Genomic DNA, 21,466 nt, shown 5'->3' on the forward strand with positions numbered 1-21,466 from the left:
TATAATCTTATCAAACTGAAAGTTTCTACATCATAGGCTACAAACGTGATGTAGCATGTGCTATTGCAGTACCATGACAGATTATTTCCCCATGGATATCTGGGCACACGGGTTCAGAAATTTTTTGTGGAAATTAATCAAATCCTTTTCACCATAGATAAGAGCTGAGTGCATCAGGCTGTACAAATGTAATGTTTCTCATGGTGTCATCCGAGATCTGTGTCTCTGGTGATCTCATACTACGGAAACCTGCAAAGAGAAAAGTCTATCTTCCAAAAAGTCTTGAAGACCCAGCTCTTCAGAGAGCATCTCCTACCCTAGCACTTACCCTGTACTTCCCTAACGCCTCTACTGCACTTTCTCTTTCTGTACTTCCCTCTATTTCTACACGGTCATCCCCGTCACCTCTGACAGAGCCTGACTAGTGGTTTTCCTTCTATGTAGCTGATTGTTAGCTTTGATGTTAGCTGTAATGTTATCTCCTCATTTGTAAGTCACTTTGGATAAAAGCGTCTGCCAAATGCATAAACATAAACATAAGATAAAAAGTCAACTCCGCATATGCCTGTATAAAAAAAAAAAAGAAGAATTTGGAAGACATGCTGAGTATGTGACATGTCCTTTTACTTTGTAAAGCTATGAAAAAAGCATGCCCTCATGGAGAAACACTGATTCCAAACAGGTTAGATTCTAATTTTAGAATAATTGAATTCTGATATTTCACAAGAGCTGTGACATCTGAATTCTCAGTTAGGGCCTTGTAGATTAAGCCAATCCTTTTTTTTTTTTTTTTTTGCCCTTTTTTAGTGCCTGACTCTACTCTTTGAGGCAGCTTTTACAGCAGTTATACTTCATTTGGTTTATCAAATATCTAACTGGACTTGCTGCATGAATATCGATTTAAAATCTTTCTCTTTTAGGCCCAAAAAAGACACGTGTTGAAATTATTAGACGTTGAAGTCCTGGGAAAAGGCTGCTAAAGCTGTATTTCCTAAGCTTTAACTTTCTAAAATGTTGGCAAAAAGTGTCCCCAACCTGTGCTCACCTTGCTGTTTCTCCACATTGAGGGCCAGATGTTCTCCATATTTACTGCTGTGAGAAACCCTCTGATGTAAGACACAGACAGATAATGTAATGCATATTTTCCACTCCTTTTTCACTCACGTTTTCCACCTTGATACTTAAAATGCCATCAAGCTGGCAGATCTGCCTCTGGGGTTCAATCCCTCAGGTTTATTCCAGCACTTTGGTCTATAATGGGAGGTCCCTGCTTTTATTGTCGCCTCACTTTGGTGTCTTGTAAAATCTTGTGGGATTTCACATGGCATGCCTCTGTAAAGTTTTGCAAGTTTCCCTGTGTGGGTCCTACAGTTAAATGTGCAGCTGTATAAGCTGACTTGCAAATTCGGGCAAAAGTATTTTGACACCCTTCTGTAGTGAGACATACAATGTTGAAGGATGCTCTCTTTTTCCTTATTTTTGAGTTTATGACATTTCGAAGGAAGCAAACTGAGCTGTGTTCAATGCCTGAGAAAAAAAACAGTGTCAGTTACTTTCTAACATGACTACTTGGTTGAAAATATGCAAATTAAGTGTGTTTCAGTCACATCATCCTTGAGCTGGACGCTAAACCAGCCTCTGTTTTTTTTACTGACAGTGCTGACATATCTGGTTAATTTTCAAAACGTGTTTGTTCATCTGTTTGAACAGGAGACTAAATTAAAGCCACGTTCGTTATCCCTTCAACAATAGAATCAGAAAGACAAATGGTTTTCCTCACAAATTTTTTGGAGCTCTTCCTCTCCAACATTTTGGATCTCATTTGCTTTTCATGTGTTGGAGTTAGTGCAGAACTTTGATTACTTCCTACAAAAAAACAGCTGTCTGTAAAGGTTCACACACACTATTACATCACTTCAGGGTTTTATTGGTGGAACATAAGGCATTTAAAAAAAAAAAAAAGGGATTGACTACAAGCATGTAGCACAGAACTGTTCTACCGACACTTTATGTCTTCGATGTGGGCTAGTGGTCGAACACATCACTTAGCACTTTGAGATTGAGATTTTCTGACATCAGTTATAAATAAAAAAGGATCTCAGCTCAACTGTTAGTGAAAATGAATACCTACCACACGATGAACTTCCTGACATGGTCCTCAAAAACCCTCATTTAACCTATGCTACCAAAGCCAATATATCAGTGTACTAGTCTCACAAATTAATGAATAAAAAAGAAAAATCATGTAAAATGAATCTGAAGCATTATGACAAAATTGACGTTTATGGAACTTATCCAAGCCATTCTCACACCGAAAACATGTTAAGCCGTAGTCATCGGCACATGTGATAATCAGAAAAAATAGAGTGCTCGTCACTATTTAAAACCCTCAGTAACACCCCCATTACCTAACCTCCAAACTTTACAACTTCACCTCCAGACATTCGTTGACTTACTCCCAGAAGGCAACAAAGTTAATTGCGTACAGGTGTAGGAATAAACCATGGCTTGGGTTGAAATGTACCCTTTCACTGTGTTTACCATGTATTAGAGGGCTTATTTTTCCATTTTTCTAAGTTGCCAGAATTACAGATCCTGCCCCAAGAATATGACCTCAGAGTACAGCCATGTCTTTTTTTGCAGCCTTCAGTGTGAAACTTAAATGCTTTGTTGCTGTGAACTAATGTGCCTACCTCTCTGAGATGTCAGGCTGACTTGTCATGTCGTAGTTACGGTGAAACTGGTGGACCTGTCTAAATGCATTGTTGTAGCTACACTTGGTGTGCCCCTCACTCTTATGTTTAATTCAATTCAGTTTTACTTATTTAGTGCCATCGGCCTCGGCTAGCTGGGGTTTGAGAGGACACAAAAGAGGGGACAACAAACACCGTAACACCATTCAAAGGAGACCTGTTGAGACAGGGAAACACAGCAGTGTGTTCAGGTTGGTGTTTTTCACAGTTTGTCCAACTCGACTCTTTAATAACATGCACCACAGTAATTCCTCACATGCTATGAAAGCAACACACAATAGTGCAAATGACTAACTATGTCAATAATAGTCATCACTTGAGTATTTAACGCAATAGTTTGACCAACATCGGGTATGCATGAAAGCAAAAGACATAAATTAAAGAAAAAATAATATTAATAATAATTTGGCATGATAATATTGTACATTTTATATTTTTTTTATTTATTCTTTAATATTATTCATATTTCCTTTTAACTCTTATTTTTATTGGTAGCAGGACGAGGAAAAATTTCACTGCACATTGTACTCTGTATGATTGTGTATGTGACAAATAAAACTATCTTGAATCTATCTTGAATCTTGATTGGATTTTTAGATTGGCTGCCCCTCTCATGCCTTATGTAATGTTCTATGTCTTTGAGTCTCTGGCCTGACTCGTGGGAGTAAAATAACCTGGACTGGCCTGACAGCAAATACAGTGGAGGACTCTGCTCCCTGCTCCAGAATGTCACATTAGAGTGAGACACAGACTGAGCTGAGACAGCCTCTTTGAAATCCAATCAAATGGCCTGTGTTCAGTGCAGCTGGAACTGCTATGAACAGGAAGCTGCAAATCTGCAAAGAGGTATTTTTAAGTATAAAAACCATTCACATGTACTGAGCAGACTTGTTTCAGCGTTGGTAAGCGCTGTCACTTCCTTTCACTGAATTGTTTGAATATAAGTATATAATTTTTTTTTGTCTTGAGTGTGCAACATTCTTCAACTTTATGTATATAGCACATTTCCTGCAAAAAGAATTAATACCACTGATATTTCAGAGTGAATAATAACCACCATGTTTCACAGAGGGCATGAAAATAGAGAATTTCACAAACGCTCGTAAATAAAACGTAAGAGAAATGGAGCCAGGAATTGTCACCAGAATCTTTCATGACCAGGAATCTGGCAGTATCGCTGGTTGGAAGATCTGAATTAGATGAGCTATTAGTTGAGCTGTAAGGAAAGGTCTCTAAGGTCCTAGATATATGATGGAGTAAGTCATTTATAGTTGCACAATAACTGTGACCTAATGTTTTCTCTAGGTATGTGCTTATCACATCGGTAAACGCGAGACATCAATCTCTCATTTAACTCTACCCAAGAAAGTAAATCCATTTATTTTCCTATAAAAACTGAATTATTTATTTGAAGTAAGACTTTTATTGTATTTTTCAATGAAAAAAAAAAAAATAGACAAGCATGAATACTGAAGAGATCTTGAGAGGGCCAGCGCTTCAACCCTGTCACGGAGAAATATTACTTTGTTTTCAGATTGTGTGTTCACTTTTTTCTCAGGGTTCCTCACATTTTTCCTTATTTAACAAATTTATTGAAGCTGTGTTTCTTTCACATATTTTTGTCCACATGAATCACTGCATTACGATTTGTTGTCGGTTAAAAAGTCTGTGGGCTCGCAAAATAAGTTCCCCGCCAATTTATCACCATTACGCACTGTATATTTCTCATATTGCTCCCATGTAGGTGTAAGCAGGGATAACCATGGTGACCGTTTGCATCTTTTCCCATCTATCATAATCATCTTTCTTCCCCTTTCAGCATGCTCAGAGCAAAACATCTACGTGTATCGGCATTAAAGCAGTTTTTTGTTATTTAGCTGGTAAGGTATCGTATTTGTGAACCGTTGCTGTCCATGTTATTACAGCGGCAGCTTTCCTCCAAATGGACACTTTCTTTTGATGCCAGTATCTGAGACACATCCATTCAAAACCCTAATCCACACTGCATTTTTATTTGTCATTTTTATTCCTGCTTTGAACTTCTGATTTGTGGCCTGTTTTCCACAGTATTGAGCCATCCTGCCTGACAGTAGCTTAGATTACGTAACATGCACAACAAACCTGTCTTGTTCTTCGCGAGAGTTTGAACCCACATGCAGATTACACTCGGAAGACGGGAGAAGGTTAACAGTCTTTATTAGCAAAAACCTGGAAGCAGGAATAACAGGCGTCCTGATGACTTGGAGTTAGAACCGGGCTGGCGTCCTGATGACTTGGAGGTAGAACCGGACTTGGCGTCTTGGTAGCTTGGTAGATAGCAAAGCGAGCGTCTGGAAGGTTTCCCTCTTGGTGTGCAAGGATCACCTGGAACAAGGTAAGTAACAAAGTTTGATTTTAAGGTGGTTAGAGTTTAGCCTAGAGGTAACGAACGTACCATAGGAGTCAACACTCTGACGGTGAGTTCCTGGCAGCAGCTTCTCCTTTATGCTGTCCACTGATGAGCTCTGATGGAGAACACCTGCCCAGGAACCCAGCAGGAGACCAGACGCCATCTTCAGGGGAGACAAGGAAGCAGCAGCCAAGGACAAAACAGAAAACAGCCAGAACCCTGACATCATCCCCCCCTCAACGGCTGCCTCCTGGCGGCCGAGAAGAGGTGGACGGGAGCGAAGCCAGAGAGTCCGTGATGAGGGAGGAATCACAAATGAAAGAGCGGGGAACCCAAGATCGGTCCTCCGGACCGTAACCCTCCCAATCAACCAGACATTGCCATCCACGCCCTCGCCGATGGGAGTCCACGATTCGCCGGACTGAATATACCGGATGCCCCTCAAAATCTTGGGCGGGAGGAGGGGGCTCGGCCGGAGGGCACAAAGGGCTGATCTGGACTGGTTTAATCTGTGATACATGAAACGTAGGGTGAATGCGAAGGTTGGCTGGTAAACTGAGACGGACTGCAGTGGGACAGATGATGGAGGTTATCTCGTAGGGACCAATAAAGCGAGGTGATAATTTCTTGGACATGGACTTCAATGGGATGTCCCTAGTGGAGAGCCAAACCTTCTGACCGACAGAATACTGAGGAGCGAGTGTCCGTTTCTTGTTGGCAAATCTTTGATTTTGTTTGACTGTGTGTTGAAGCGCGAGGATAGTGTTAGACCAGATGCGTTTACAACGACGGATATGGTGGTGAACAGAGGTGACAGAGATACTTCTTTCATCCGAAGGGAAAAGAGGTGGCTGATAACCCAGAGAGACTACAAAGGGAGATAGTCCTGTGGCGGCAGAGACATGGGAATTGTGCGCATACTCCACCCAGGGTAAAAACTTACTCCAATCAGAGGGGTTAGACGATGTGAAGCAGCAGAGGGTGGATTCCAGTTCTTGATTCATGCGTTCTGTGATACCATTGGTCTGAGGGTGATAACCTGAAGACAAGGAAACCTTGGCATCGAGAGCAAGACAGAACTGTTTCCAGACCTGAGAGGTGAACTGAGGACCACGGTCCGAGAGGATCTCCAGAGGAATACCATGAAGCCGGAAGGCGTGTTTTACAAGCAGTTGCGCTGTCTGAAACGCTGACAGAAGTTTTCTGAGGGGAACAAGATGACAGGCTTTAGAGAAACGATCGATGATTGTGAGAATAGTGGTCATACCTTGAGAAGGTGGTAATCCAGTGACAAAGTCCAGAGCAATGTGTGACCACGGCCGTTTAGGAATGGGGAGAGGTTGCAGTAATCCGGAGGGAGGTTTATGTGAAGGTTTGTTTCGGGCACAAATGGAGCAGGCTTGAACATACTCCCTAACATCTCTGTGCAGAGATGGCCACCAATAGTGTCGGGAGATCAGAGCTATGGAGCGACTAGTTCCTGGATGGGCGGAGAACTTGGATGAATGAAACCAGTGGATAAGGCGGGAGCGAACCGTGGAGGGAACATAAGTCCTGTTGGGCGGACCTGAACCCGGATCTGGCTCGTCCTTCTGGGCTTGCAGGACCTGGTTCTCGATTTCCCAGGTTAATGAGCCAATTATATAACTGGGTGGAATAATGGTAGTGGGTTTATTGTTCGTCTCATCTGGGGAGTATTGACGAGATAAGGCATCTGGCTTGGTATTCTTAGTACCTGGGCGAAAAGTGATATGTAGGTTGAAGCGTGAAAAGAACAGGGACCAACGGGATTGCCTGGAATTTAGACGTTTGGCAGATGATATGTAAGATAAATTTTTATGATCAGTCCAAACCTGAACCGGAATCTCCCTCCAGCCAATGGCGCCACTCTTCTAAGGCCAGCTTGATTGCCAACAGTTCACGATCTCCAACGTCATAGTTTCTCTCTGTGGAAGACAGTTTACGAGAGAAAAAGGCACAGGGGTGGAGCTTACCATCTTGATCAGAGCGCTGAGAAAGAACTGCTCCCACCCCGGTGTCCGAGGCATCCACTTCTAGAATAAATTGTTTCTCCGGAGCTGGGTGAGTGAGGATGGGAGCCTGGGAGAACATGTTCTTGAGAATTTGGAATGCCGTATCAGCCTCTGGTGTCCAGGTAAAGGTTCTCTTAGTAGATGTGAGTGCAGATAAGGGTGCGGCTACTTGGCTATAGTTCCGAATAAAACGGCGGTAAAAATTGGCAAAGCCCAAGAAGCGCTGGAGCTGCCTACGATTGTCTGGGATGGGCCAGTCCAGAACCACCTTGATCTTGTCAGGATCCGAACCCACCTTCCCACTCTCTAGAATGTAACCCAGAAATGTAACTGAAGGCTTATGGAAGACACATTTCTCGGCCTTTACAAACAGTCTGTTTTCTAGGAGACGTTGAAGCACCAAACGTACATGACGGCGATGTTCTGAGAGTGTCTTTGAGTAGATGAGGATGTCATCCAAGTAGACGAAAACAAAGACGTTCAAAAAAAATCCCGAAGGACATCATTTATCAGTGCTTGGAATACGGCTGGGGCATTACACAATCCAAAGGGCATCACAAGATATTCGAAATGTCCTATAGGGGTCTTAAAGGCCGTTTTCCACTCATCACCCTGGCGAATACGAACGAGATAAGCGTTGCGAAGATCTAACTTGGTGAAGATGGTGGAATCTTGAACGGGTTCGAAAGCAGATGAGATGAGTGGTAATGAATATTTGTTCTTTACAGTGATCTGATTTAACCCACGATAGTCTATGCAGGGGCGTAGTGAACCATCCTTCTTCCCCACAAAAAAGAATCCTGCACCTAGTGGCGAAGTAGAGTGACGTATGATTCCAGCTGCTAGGGATTCATTAATATAAGTCTCCATGGTAATTCTTTCTGAACGAGACAGGTTGTAGAGCCTGCTAGAGGGAAGTGGAGCACCGGACAGCAGTTCAATGGCACAGTCATAAGGACGGTGAGGTGGTAAAGACAGGGCCTTAGTCTTGCAAAAGACAGATCATGATATTCCTTAGGAACAAATCTAATGGATCTGGTTCTTGGGATGACTTGTCGGGATAGCAGATAATAAGCAAGAGGAGAGGCACTTAGTAGACCAGGCAACAATGCTTAACTTGGACCAATCTAGGTGAGGGTTATGTTGTCTTAGCCAATCAAACCCCAGAACTAAGTCCGACTTCTTAATAGGGAAAACGAAAAAGGTGGTTAGCTCCCTATGGTTACCAGAAATAATCACTTCCAGGGGCCTAGTTTGATGTGTAACCATGGGCAATGGTTCCGTCCAATGCTGTTACATGAAGCGGAGAGTTAAGAGGTTCTATGGCTATCTTAGCTCGAGTGACAAAATCTTGGTCGATCAAATTCTTATCACAACCAGAGTCAATTAAGGCAGAAAGGTTGTAACGGTGGCAATTAGTTAAAATGGCTGCTGGCAAACTTAAGCGTGAGGAACCAGACTCCTGAATATGGTCCACTACAATCGGCGGACCCCCCTTTTGGCCGAATCGGACATTTAAGTAAATAATGCTCGGAAGAACCATAGTAGAAACACTGGTTCTGTTCCCTGTGTTGCTGCCTTTCTTCTTGACTTAGCGATGTGCGACCAATCTGCATAGGTTCGGGCTCGGAGACAGGTGAGTTACAGTAAGGCCGCGACCTGGTAACAGGTGGAGATGGAAAAAAGGCTCTGGAAACCGGCCTATCTAATTTAGCTCGTCTTCTCTCTGATTCGGTTGTCGATTCTAGTAGCTAAAGAGATAAACTCGTCCAATGTCTTGGGTTCCTCTAATCTTTTCATGTTGCCTTTAAGTTTTCGGACCCACATGCAGAATCAACACGGAAAACCAGTAGATTTGAATGCTTTTATTGCTGGGACAACAGGGATCAAGAAAACAGGACAAGGGATGTTAAATGGTGGTGAAGTCTGAGGAAGGGAAGCAGACGGATTAGCGGTTGTAGATGGGTCCTTAGCAGATGACTGAAGGATAAGCTTACTTGGTTGTTGAAAGGGGGAGACGTGGACGGGGTGGAAGACAGATGTGGAGGGTCTGCAGAAGGTTCCCTTGGTGGTCCAAGGAGGGGTGAGAGAGGGGTCCGGGAGGATAAAGTCTGCTGGAGGCGTCGCACTGGAGAGTGGGCAGGCAGAGGAAGGAGGTATGAGACAGCTGTTTGCTCGTTGCGTCTTTGAGGGAAGGTTGAGGACAGACTGGGCTCTCGGATTGTTCTGGAGGGAAAAAGTAGATTCCACATGAAAGTACACAAGAAGTTCGGAATTCACAAGGATGCAAAAATCTTATTTAGACAACATGATACACGTTCTGGCTGGAAGTACCGTCTGGGTTAATCATCCGGCGGCGCAAGGTGATCTTCCTTCTTTCTTTCTTTAAGCACCAGCCAGCTTGATGATGGATTGGCCTCAGGTGTGCAACCACTCAGAACTGGCTCACTCTCCAGTGAAGATCCTCTCTGCAGCCAGATCGCTCACTCACCCAAAAACATAAAATCCTAACAAATCTAGATAATTCATCCTTTAAAGATTCATCCAGAGCTTGGTAAAAGACTGCTTTCAAAGCCTTAGCGTCCCAACCAGAAGCGGCTGCCAACGTGCGGAATTCTATGGCGAACCCAGTGATAGGTCTACCCTTCTGCCTAAGTGCCCATAATCTACGTGACTCACTAGCCCCATCTATCTCTGGCGAAAAGTACGTTTAAATTCTGCAATGAAATCATTAAAAGAACAACCAAAGTTATTTATGTCAGTAAACCGGGCCTCCGCCCATTTCAATGCTTCGCCAGTTAGTAAATTTATCATAAATGAAATCTTAGCCTGGTCATGGGGAAAGGACCAAGGTGACCAGTTAAATACGAGAGAGCATTGGAGCAGAAAACCCCCACAACTACCGGTCTCACCGGAAAATCTTTCAGGAATGGGGGAGGTGACGTCACGGGGAGGTGGAGTCTGCTGTTGGGGTCTGGCGAGCGAGCCCCCTGGCGGCCCAGAGGAATCTCCAGACTGCTTCTGCTGGAGGAGTCCTGCGATGTGCCGTAGCTGCTGAGAGTCGCTTTGCTGTTGATCCATGAGACGTTTGAGAATGGCTTCATGAGACTGAAGTCGCTGTTGCTGGTCTGAGATCGCTCTTCTGAGTGCCTCTGCTGGGTCTGATTGGTCAGAGTGTTCTGTCATGTTCTTCGCGAGAGTTTGAACCCACATGCAGATTACACTCGGAAGACGGGAGAAGGTTAACAGTCTTTATTAGCAAAAACCTGGAAGCAGGAATAACAGGCGTCCTGATGACTTGAGAACCGGGCTGGCGTCCTGATGACTTGGAGTTAGAACCGGGCTGGCGTCCTGATGACTTGGAGTTAGAACCGGGCTGGCGTCCTGATGACTTGGAGTTAGAACCGGGCTGGCGTCCTGATGACTTGGAGTTAGAACCGGGCTGGCGTCCTGATGACTTGAAGTTAGAACCGGGCTGGCGTCCTGATGACTTGAAGTTAGAACCGGGCTGGCGTCCTGATGACTTGAAGTTAGAACCGGACTTGGCGTCTTGGTAGCTTGGTAGATAGCAAAGCGAGCGTCTGGAAGGTTTTCCTCTTGGTGTGCAAGGATCACCTGGAACAAGGTAAGTAACAAAGTTTGATTTTAAGGTGGTTAGAGTTTAGCCTAGAGGCAACGAACGTACCATAGGAGTCAACACTCTGACGGTGAGTTCCTTTATGCTGTCCACTGATGAGCTCTGATGGAGAACACCTGCCCAGGAACCCAGCAGGAGACCAGACGCCATCTTCAGGGGAGACAAGGAAGCAGCAGCCAAGGACAAAACAGAAAACAGCCAGAACCCTGACAAAACCTAATTTTACTCAGAATTCCTGATGGGCTTTGACGTACAAAAGAAAATCCACAAAATTCCTAAACTAAGCTGAAGGTCAGCTGCGCTGTGATGCAGATAACTGACATGAGTATATTAGTTGTTTCCTTTTTTGGGGAATTTTTTTAAATATATTTTCAGCTCTGGACAGCATGTTTACATCAGAGTTATAACGAGACGATAATGCTTTTGAATGGCAGTTTACAATTTGGGCTTTGATTGCCACTGGAGCTGATTTCTGAACTTTCCGTAATTTTAAATAGCTACTTTTGCCTCCTGGGGAGCAGGGCCCGGACAGTTTGGTAATTGTTAATAAAGGTGATCAAGCCCTAAGAGAGAAGGACTCTGTAAAAGCAGAAAAGATAGGGAAGTGAGCTGTCAATATTTCTTTTGTGGGATTGGCTCAAGCACGGTTACCGTTGAAAAACTCATGACTGTGTAGATATATGTGCATGTGCTTACTTGGCTGCCTTTTTAAGGAGATGTTGTTGTTTTCAGCCTGCACATGCACCTGGAAATTCTCTGTGTATATATAGAAAAGATTCAGCAACTTTTCCCCTTCGAAGACAGATTAAATCCGCTGCAGTTTATTATGTTTGAGTCATCGTCAGACCTCAGCTATTGTGTCTCCTTTTCCAAGCAAACGCATCTGTGTGCTGGTAAAAGACGATTTCCCCGGCATAAAACGGGTTTAGTACATGGAAAAAAAAATGTTGGACTATTGTTTGAGCAAATGTGGTTTTTATCACTGTTTGGCAAATTGTTGTTTTCCAACGGGCCTGACGTTGGGGTATACTTAGAAAGAAAAAAAAAAAGATAGAATCTGTCATTAGACAAACACCAAAATCCCTGAAATCACCAGAAAGGATATTGATCCAAGAACTGACAAGTTGTCGTCTGCTACATATCATTTTCAAAAAGTCATTTAAGACCCAAAGTGCAATGAAGGGTTGTACAACTAAACTTGCAATTAAGTGGTGTGAAATTGAGTTGAAATTCTTTCACTCATGCTTGAAAAAAATTGTGCCCATTTCTAAACTCTCTTGGAGAAGCCTCTTTCAAGTAGCTCCAGATTAAATTATGTATATAAGCGTCATTCTGAACCCAAATGGCAGGTTTCCTGTGTCTGTTTTTTGCTGATTGGCTATCCAAGTGTTAAGGGTAAAGGGATCATTTCCCCCTTCTTGCAGAAAGAGATGAGAAAAAGTGCACTTTGCATATAGTCATAACTGACTGTGTGTTTGTCTGTGTAAAGTAACGTGTTGAGCTGTCGTGCAGTGTGATGTTAGCTTATTGTTTTTTTTGCGGGTGCTTCATTAATCTGTAAAGAGTTGACTCACCCTGACTAGCACTGGCAGGAACCTCGATCTGATTAAACCGAGTTATATAACAGGGTGTCGGCCAGGGAGCTCCGAGTCTTTTTTGTGCTAAATGTTAGGCATGGAAAAATCTAAACGGGAAACACAGTATAGATCCCGACCTCAGTGGTGCTCATCTTCTTGAAGGAAGCAGGTGTGCAGTTATGTAAAAAGTGGGTCATAAAAAGGAGGTCGATGTGTGACACGTTTGCTGAGAAAGTTCAGCCACAAGAGTAAAAGCTGAGCATGATGTCATTTCTTTGCTCTGTTTCCCTAAGCTGTTAACTGGGACCCTTGACGGGAAGCTAAGACTGTTTCAGCCCAGCAGCGGGTCTCATTTGTCTTCTGACATCGGGGCTGCTGCGATAACGTCCCCAACATGACTGCGTAATCACAGCTGGCTGCTGCGACGACCATGCAGGTCTGATTATGGCAGGCTCGGGATCTCCTCAGGAAAATGGAAGAGTTTTGTTTCTGTTGCTGTTGGTTTAATAAAGATTTTTTTTTTAAATCTCCCTGTATGTACTTGTTTTCTTTGGGCTTATGTTCAAAGCTTTAGTTTGAATGTCTTTAATTCATTTGGCCATATTAACTCAACTTTAGATAATTGTTGCTATATTTGCCAAAAACAATTGCATTAGCTCCTACTCACATCGGTTGAGCATTTTGGATGCTGAAGCATTGTATTAATTATTGTTAAGAATATGTAACAGATGTATTCTGTATCACTAGTTGTAACCACCACTTAGCAAATAGACACACAGAGCCATGACATCAACTGGGTGCAACCTCTGTTGCTGCCAGACACACAGATCCTTCTACTGTTCATACTGACACACCCGTTTACATTTTGTCTTTTCTTTTTTTTTTACTGTGCATTTATGCTTTTCTACCTCTCACAACTTAATCTCAACCCAACTGATATGTAGTCGTGCAAAATGAAGCCTTTCTAAAGTGCGCATATCGTGGAATTTAAAGTGTATATATTTGGGTGTGTGAGGTCACCACCTACTAAAACACTCAACTCAAACACCACCAACTCAAATATGTGCATAGATATGTATGAATGTTCTATTTGGAGGTTCATCAATGAGTTTTTCAGAGGATTCATATTTGCCCGAGCAGGACTTTAAACATTTCGCAAATTAGATATCAGGAAAAACAAATCTAGAATAGTTTTTGTTTGAAAGTGCAACCTTATATCAAAATCCAGGTCTGCTGGCAGAGTTTGCAGCATATTCCCAAAGACAGCTGTTGAACTAAAAAGAAATATTGACTCTAATGTCTCCTACAAGATCCAACATTTCAGTTTCTTCGGTACAAACACACTAACTAATTATCTGTGTTAGTGGGAAGAGCTCTGTGTTCCTGATACTCATATAGGTTCCTCTTTTTCGTGTTGTTTGCTACAAAATGACAATAATGATGATAAAAGGTAGTGTGTACCACGGTATTTGTTGCTTTCTTTTTTCTATCAAGAGAAAGTCTCCCGGAGACTGCCAGTGTTTAAGTCTTTTCTTCATGCATGTCTGCGCTTGGCACACTAATAATGGATGCGCATGTATTCTTAATTGTACTTTAGAGTTTGTTATTAAGTGGGCAACAATAAAAGGACGTTGATGTGTCATCATTCACTAGCTTTGCACTCAAATGCCCACTTCATGGGAACTTTAAACCTATTTTCTGTCTCACATATTATCCCGGATTTCATGGTGGAATAATATTTCTTGTCAGTGTTTGTTTAGAAATCAAGTCACACCTCTCGCTGTCTTTTTTTGTACCTCTAGAAAATTCTAACTATCTCCCGCTCAGCTGCTTTTATCACCGCTGGTATGTTATAAAACCCGCGCTCAGGTCCTCAGGGAGGCTGAAGGAAAGCTTCCTTTCTGGAAAGGAATAAAATTTCAAGCTTCACTCATTCCCCATCCAATATATCTAATATCAGAAGATATTGTATTTGATGCATTACGTGACGCTGATGCTTATGATGGAATTATAAATCTACTGATACACAGTCTGCTCATGACTCCCTCAGACTGAGGTGAATTTTCAGAGGATGTCTCACCTCTTCCCTGTCTGTGTTTGATTTACTCTGTCTTTTTGGACGACGTGCTTCAATTGATACCAAGACTGTCTTGGTATCAATTGAAGCACGTCGTCCAAAAAGAGGCAAGACAGACTGCTTGTGAAGACCACTCTCTGTACCACCAGCCTCTGTTGGTCATGAGATATGTGCGGCTTTAAAACTGCGTGGGCATCAGAGGCTGGGTTTCTTATCTCAAAAGCTGATACTAAACCTTAACAAAGGCTAGATTGAGGCTCAATAGGATTTATGAGGTGCTACTGTTTTGCATGCATCACATCATTAGTGTACGTTATGTGTATGTTTTTGTGCGACAGAGATAGGTATGTACTGGCATAGTTGAGTCTATCCTGTCATGGTGAGCTTTAGTGTTCCTGCAGACCGCATAAATAGAGCAAAACATAATAAATTGTCTGAGTGAATTTATGAGGGCATGTTCTTTTTCTATTTGTGTGCTGGAATGTGCATATGTTTGCGTGTGTGTGTGTGTGTGTGTGTGTGTTCAGGAGTCAGTATCTTGAATAAATGAATTAGCCTGCAACACCAAAACCCAATGAGTGGGATTTCTTTAAACCAAAGTGATATACTGCTGTATGCACACATTTCTTGTTTGTGTGAGGTCATTTTGGGAACACTCCCTTCATTGATCTCACCAGTAGAGAATGACATTACACTTGAAAATTGCCACACCCGTACATAATAATGCACTCTGGTCCAAAGTTAGATCTCACACAATACTTTGTCATTCCATCTGACAGAGGAACTTAGTCTGCCTCCGGATCTGCGAAGAACGAGAACATTGGACTCATGCCATCACTGAGAAGAGCACAGGGTGACAGTGGAGGAAGACAACGTTCAGAACATTCAATCAAGATGCTTATTTTTTATCTCAGCATCATCCAAAACTCAAACACAAAACAGTTAGTGCATGCCTGTCTGATTGTCTGTGCAGGGCTTAAGTAGTCCACTGGCTCTCTTGTTTCTGGCTTGGCCTTCCCTTTCAGTCATGATATAAGACATACATTATGAGGCTAATGCAGTTTAATGATCCCCTAAAGACCTCTGATGATCTCTGTTATTTCGTTTTCATGAACTCAAAGTCACAAGATGTTTTGCATCGCACAATATTTAAATGAAAGAAGTTGCCAGGCTGATGAAAATGAAAGATTAGTTTTGATATCTCTCGGTTAAAAGCTTTCAAATCTGTTGCTTTGAAGGCCTGATCATGTCCAGTCCTTAAGAATATGGGGCATTAGAAAGAAAATTAGCAATGGATGCAACTTTTCCTTCTTTTTCTCTTTCCTTAAGCAGTAGGCTCTTGAGCTGAAAAATTAAGCTAGCAGATGATATTCCACAAATGGCCACTCTGGGACTTTCTCCAAAAGTAATCAATCCCTATGTTCTAAACCAGCTTTATCCAATTCAGTCTATCTCAGCAACCATTGGGTGAGAGGCAGGATACACCCAGGACAGGTCACCAGTCAATCATAAAGGCAAATGAGACCACCATGCGCACTCACTCCTGCAGTCGATGTAGAATGTTAGGCTGATTAGTGAAGAAAGGCCCCAGTCGAGCTACAAATCATGGACCTTCTTGCTGTGAGACGACAAGTCTAACCACCACACCCCTGCTCCATATTGAAATGCTAAATTTGAAAGAATACAATGACATCTTTACAGCTTGGCGGAGAGAATGTCTTTGGTCCCCATTGCTAAATATCTCATTTAAGACAACTGTGTAGGGAATAGACTTATATATATCATTTTTTTAATTTTGTTAAAGTGTTAAGTGAAATGGCCCATGTTAAGGAGCTTTATTTTCTCCCTCATGTTTAAATGTTTTCTTTTAAATCAGCGAGTTGGGAGATTGCCCTACTCCTCAATAACTCCACTCTGCTCTGATTGGTCAGTGCCAGCACCACCCACCACCCACCTGCTAAAATTCTGATTTCCTGTTTCATTGGACGCAAAGTTAGCATATCCTCAGGTGCAGGACGGAGTCATCACAGCTATTAAAATGTTTTCCAGGACATTATCAACAGTGAGGAATTGCCCTTTTTACACATGAATAAATGATGAAAACATTTAATTTGAATTTCCTTTGGGTAACAAGTGAGGGCTGCAATCAGTACCCTGTGGATATATTTGGGTTCTAAATTGTGTACATTGCTTCCAACTCTAAAGATGGTGAAAACAACAGCATCAAGTGATATTGGTGCCATCAGGAGGGAAAGCAAAGTCAGTCACCAGTGCCTCCTTTATTATTGTGCTTCATGAGTTGTGACAGATGGCATGTTGTGATTCAATGTTTCTGTCCTGTACATTGTCATCTGCTCATTCTGCCAAGTCAAAGAAATGTAAGACTCTTATATCCTATCGAACGTCTTGTAAAGCCAAAAAAAATAAATCACCTTGTGCCTGTCATCCCAGTCTCACAACATGTGTTGCGAGCTAATTTAACTTTTTCTTGCTGAGAGTTCCATATTGTGCAAGTCAATACAGTACAGCCAAAATTTGTTGTTCATAAAATGCACACGTGCGTGTTATCAAGTTTTACTTGCAGATATATGCCAAATTCAATGTGTAACTAATGAAAAATAGCAATTTATTTGGTTTCATTGTTTTGTTTTGTTTTTGTTCACAGCCCTGAATGTGGTGCACATGTTCTGCCATTTATTTAATAGACAGACATAATTATATATCAGTGTTACATGCAAATAGTGTCCAAAATGCCCAAACAGCTGACTGCCGCCATCCGCCTATTAGTCTTCAGTACAGCAAACACTACATAATGTGCGTTGTAGTGTGTGAGTAGACAAGTATAAAATCCAAACAGAGCCACAGTCTGATCCATTGCATACGTTCTATACAGAAGTTGTAACTGGAATGTGGCTACATTCACTTAAACTGTACTTACTTTGTCACAAAGTTAAAATACTGCTCAGTTAATCCATCACTTTTTAAAAGATATATGATTCTCTGATAGGTTCTTTTAAAGCAAAAGCTCTTGAAGTACAGTGTGTCCCCAGTGTTCAGTAACTCTGTGTGACGGGAGATTTCAAGGTAACTGTGATGTATGTGACTGATAAGCCACAGAGTTATAAATATTGGAGGAATATCCAGATGGAGCCACACAGGTACTCAGACAGGGAAATCCGTGTCTTCATACTTGACTCTGTCCTGAGCAGTTTGTGCTGCTGTGTGCAGACGACGACAGAAATACAGATTAGCAGCACATGGTGTCATCCAGGGAACAAGGCATAAACAGTGGGGTGTTAACACGCCGATAAATCAAGCAAAAACCCTTGTGGAAAAAAAATGGGTAAAACAGAAGCACAAGCTCCCTGAGTGCTGAAATAAAGTGTGGCCTTTTAGGACCCTGTTGAATTTCTAAAATCACCGGTTAAAAGTATATGAGTGTCTAATCATGTGCTGCATCGTGAGATTTTTGTGGCAGAGATGTTCATACAGTAATTCTAGCTGTTTAAAAAGAAGTGGTTTACAGAAATAGACTTCATCAGCTCCAATAAGCCAAGGTGCAAGGGTAAATAAGATGATAGTTTTGCATGTGCGTCTAAACCGTCAAGTCTCTGCATACTTCCCAGAGGCATTGACTCACCCCATCAACCTGAACTGAAACCTCTCGCTGAACAAAGATAGTGCTTCAGCTTCAGCATCAACCATTAGCAAATTCCTTTGTTTTATGACTGAATTTGTTTCCTGAAAGAGGTAATTTTATGTTGTCCTCTTTAATCATGTTTAGCTAAGCTGGGGGAATTAACAGCACATGTTCGGTGCTGAGCTCCACTTTCGGTGTATACACTTGATCGGTATACATGTGTCCGTGTGTAGCCTGTTGAACCCGATCTTTGATAAAATTGTAAAAGTTAGCGTTGGTTCTTAATCTTTTACCTTTGCTGTAAAATGAACAAAGCTTTGAAAGGAATGATGTGAAAGTTCAGTGCGCTGGCAGAGTTTGAAATCACATCAAAGTGAGCGCCATAAAACCTCACATATATCATGTCATCCTTTCTCTTGAACTTAGTTTTCGGGTTGTGTGGTTGCCAACTAACCATGGACATCACCTGCCTGGCTAACTTGGATTTGAGAAACAACCTTGGATGTGCCAGAACTTCATTTCATACTGTGCCAGGTTTCCATATCCCCTTATGAACTCCAGTTCAACAGCAAGGAAAATGTCTCCAAATCTAATTTAACTCGACACTGAAGGCACACGTTTTTGCTGGAAACCATGGCTGTATCACACTAATTTACCCTGAATGCTTAAAACTTTCAGTGTACAGACGCGAGGAAGATGCCAGTAAGAAAACCTGGAGTCAATAATGAGCAGGAAATCCTCCTCTGGAACATAGCATTCCTGCTAACTGCACCTATCCTCAGTGTCTTTTCTATGTTGCTTTTATATCAAAATCTGACGTACGGTACATTCTCTTCTCAACTTGACGGGGTATGCAACACATATTTCTCATATTAAGTGGGATTCTTATGAGTGAGGCCTGTGAAAAGATGATAACCTGATCCAACAGTATCTACAAGTACCTCAGGCATTGCCACAGTATTTCTTCTTTTCTATAGACCACCCAAAATTGGTTTTGAAAATCATTTTCAATTACGTTAGAGATCCTGTGCTATACTTTAGGCAACAGCATATCTTTCACTTAAGACAGTAGACCAATGGACCAACTGACAGTCGAAATGACAAAGACTAAATTAAACAAATGCAAATGTTAAAACATAAATGGACAAGAGTTTTTCAACACCTTTTCATGCACAGCACTTCTGCATGCAAGTCAAAGAGGTCCATTCTGTCCTTCGAGAACCTCCATGACTGCTGATGTGTCTCCAAACGTCTTCACTCCAGTGTTTTCCAGATAGAAATTTGCCTCGAACAATGTTGAAAACTTTGAACTTTTGCTGTGAAAAATTGCAACGTTGTGAATACAAATGAGTTAACAGGCTGTTCAATTGCTTTATCAGTCAAAGAGATTACTAAACTGCAAGCACAGTTATAAAGTGAGCAGTCCAATTGCTGATGTGGCACATATTGGTGTCTATTTTATTTAGAAGACCTCCAGTCGTCTCTACCTTAGTTGCAAAATGCTAACAAGCTGGTCGCTGTTGTTTTCTTGCAAAGCAGGTGGCACAGTAACAGCAAATATATCAGAGCTTTTGATCAAACTTTTAAAAATAGCTGCTTGCTTCAGCAGAAACTGCACTGATAGGAGTGATGAGTGAAACTTTTTCTTTCTTTTTTTTGTGACAGGAAAAACCAAACAATGAATTACTTTTTGTTGCTGTTAAGACCAGAATTAGCAAAACAGACATAAAGTATGAAAACTGCAGGTACTCATCTTAGACAAAGCTTGATTCTTATATCGTCACGTACTGTATTGTATTTTTAGATTAGTGTCCCTGATGCATTTTAAAAGCAGCATTTAAACTGTGTAGCTGGTTGAGGTAAAGATTTCTACTAACTCCAGACAACAGTAGCAGGGTTTTTGACGTCTTACTCTGCAGTGTAACTGTAAACTGTAACAGACAAATGAATACAATGTTCTAAAAGAGCATAATATCTCATCAAACCCCTGAAATGTGGGGGTACAAATGCTGAAGTGAAGCACGAGTAGTTGTAATTAGTCCTGGAATAAATGTACCTTTATTTTCCACCCCTTGTGCAAGGAGAGCTGCGATGGAACAGATGTTGGGCTCAAACTTAATCACCGACTTTAAACACGACCCTGTTTAGTGCACCTCACTGAGCAACAATAATGCAGGATGATTTTGTATAAGCAGTGCAGCTTCAGCTATGCTGCAGCACCTTCTGTGCCCAGGGACCCAAGGCCAGAGCTCCTCCTCCTCCTCCTCCACTCCTCTACACTGAAGAGATCTTACTCTCACTATGTTCCCTCTCTCACACAACACTGTTTATGCTTCTTTCCTGTGCATACACTACAGTCATTTTTTAGGTTCTTTGTTGTCTGCTTTCATTTCCTCAGATTATCTTTAAAATGAACCTAGATTTCAGCTGGTTCTTAAGCTACAATAACAAGTCCGAACTGGTCCACGGGAACTCTAAGCGCATTAAAGAAAAAATGGGAATCTGGAAGTCATTAAATAATGATTGCATCTGAGAAATGAAAATGCAACTTTGAGAGAGAGGGTGGAAGCAATTGTTCTTTTTTAATCACCCACCCATTAACCTTAATGTAGGTCCGTATAATTTAGTTAATTTGGGGAAACACTACTACCTACTTCTAGCTTTTCTTTCATTTTATACACTATTCATATATTTATTTGAAGTTATGAACTCAACCCCAACCTTTTAACTCAGACCTGTAATTTGGGGATTTTTGCTTATGTTCAAGTCCAACAGTTCAAATACACATCTGGGAATAAGTCTTTGCCTACTGAATGAAATAAAGCCTGATTACGTCACAGTGACATTCAAGGCTGAATGAAGCTGGCAGTGTTTGACCCTCTCAGAACATGAGCAACCAAGAAGCGACATGCAGCTCTCACAGGCTGCCATCCTTCACAAATCCTTCAGGCAATAAAGGAAGTAAACAAGATTCCCACTGTTCATCTTTCCACTCGTTATGTTGGCTGAACACACAAATAGTGGTCTGTCCAGTCTAGATTTTGAGAAGAAGCTATTTTATTTTGTTCTCTCTGTGACAGAAACGTTGAAAAGTTGCCTTATTGTTGCTATGATCCCAAGCATAATGTCACTCAGGAAATATTCAGTTGTGTTAAACTTACAAACCAAACATCAACAAATCCCACCCAAACAGGTCAAATATAAACCTTTGAGAGGAGAATAAGTCAAACATTGGCTATCTCCCTTTGATGAAATGCCTGCTCTGAGCCAAGGTATGTGAGCCATTTTTATATTGAAACTGGAATTAGGTGCTTGAAAGCAAACATGTGGTACCCTGGAAACTTTTTTTTGATAAAGCAG

At 41.8% G+C, this 21,466-nt stretch overlaps 1 protein-coding gene across 2 annotated transcripts in view; it reads left to right on the forward strand.

The window, feature by feature from the left end:
* The window catches only part of wdr27 (WD repeat domain 27), a 42,570-nt gene extending 29,708 nt beyond the window's left edge, over positions 1 to 12,862 (forward strand). For both annotated transcript variants that reach the window (XM_075477458.1, XM_075477467.1), the window contains one exon: positions 12,683 to 12,862. In XM_075477458.1, coding sequence (XP_075333573.1) covers positions 12,683 to 12,787 — 105 coding nt within the window. In that variant the 3' untranslated portion in view covers positions 12,788 to 12,862. The remainder of the gene's footprint in view (positions 1 to 12,682) is intronic.
* Positions 12,863 to 21,466: the final 8,604 nt, after the last annotated feature.

The sequence above is a fragment of the Odontesthes bonariensis genome, chromosome 2 (assembly GCF_027942865.1).
Source record: "Odontesthes bonariensis isolate fOdoBon6 chromosome 2, fOdoBon6.hap1, whole genome shotgun sequence".
Lineage (NCBI taxonomy): Eukaryota > Metazoa > Chordata > Actinopteri > Atheriniformes > Atherinopsidae > Odontesthes > Odontesthes bonariensis.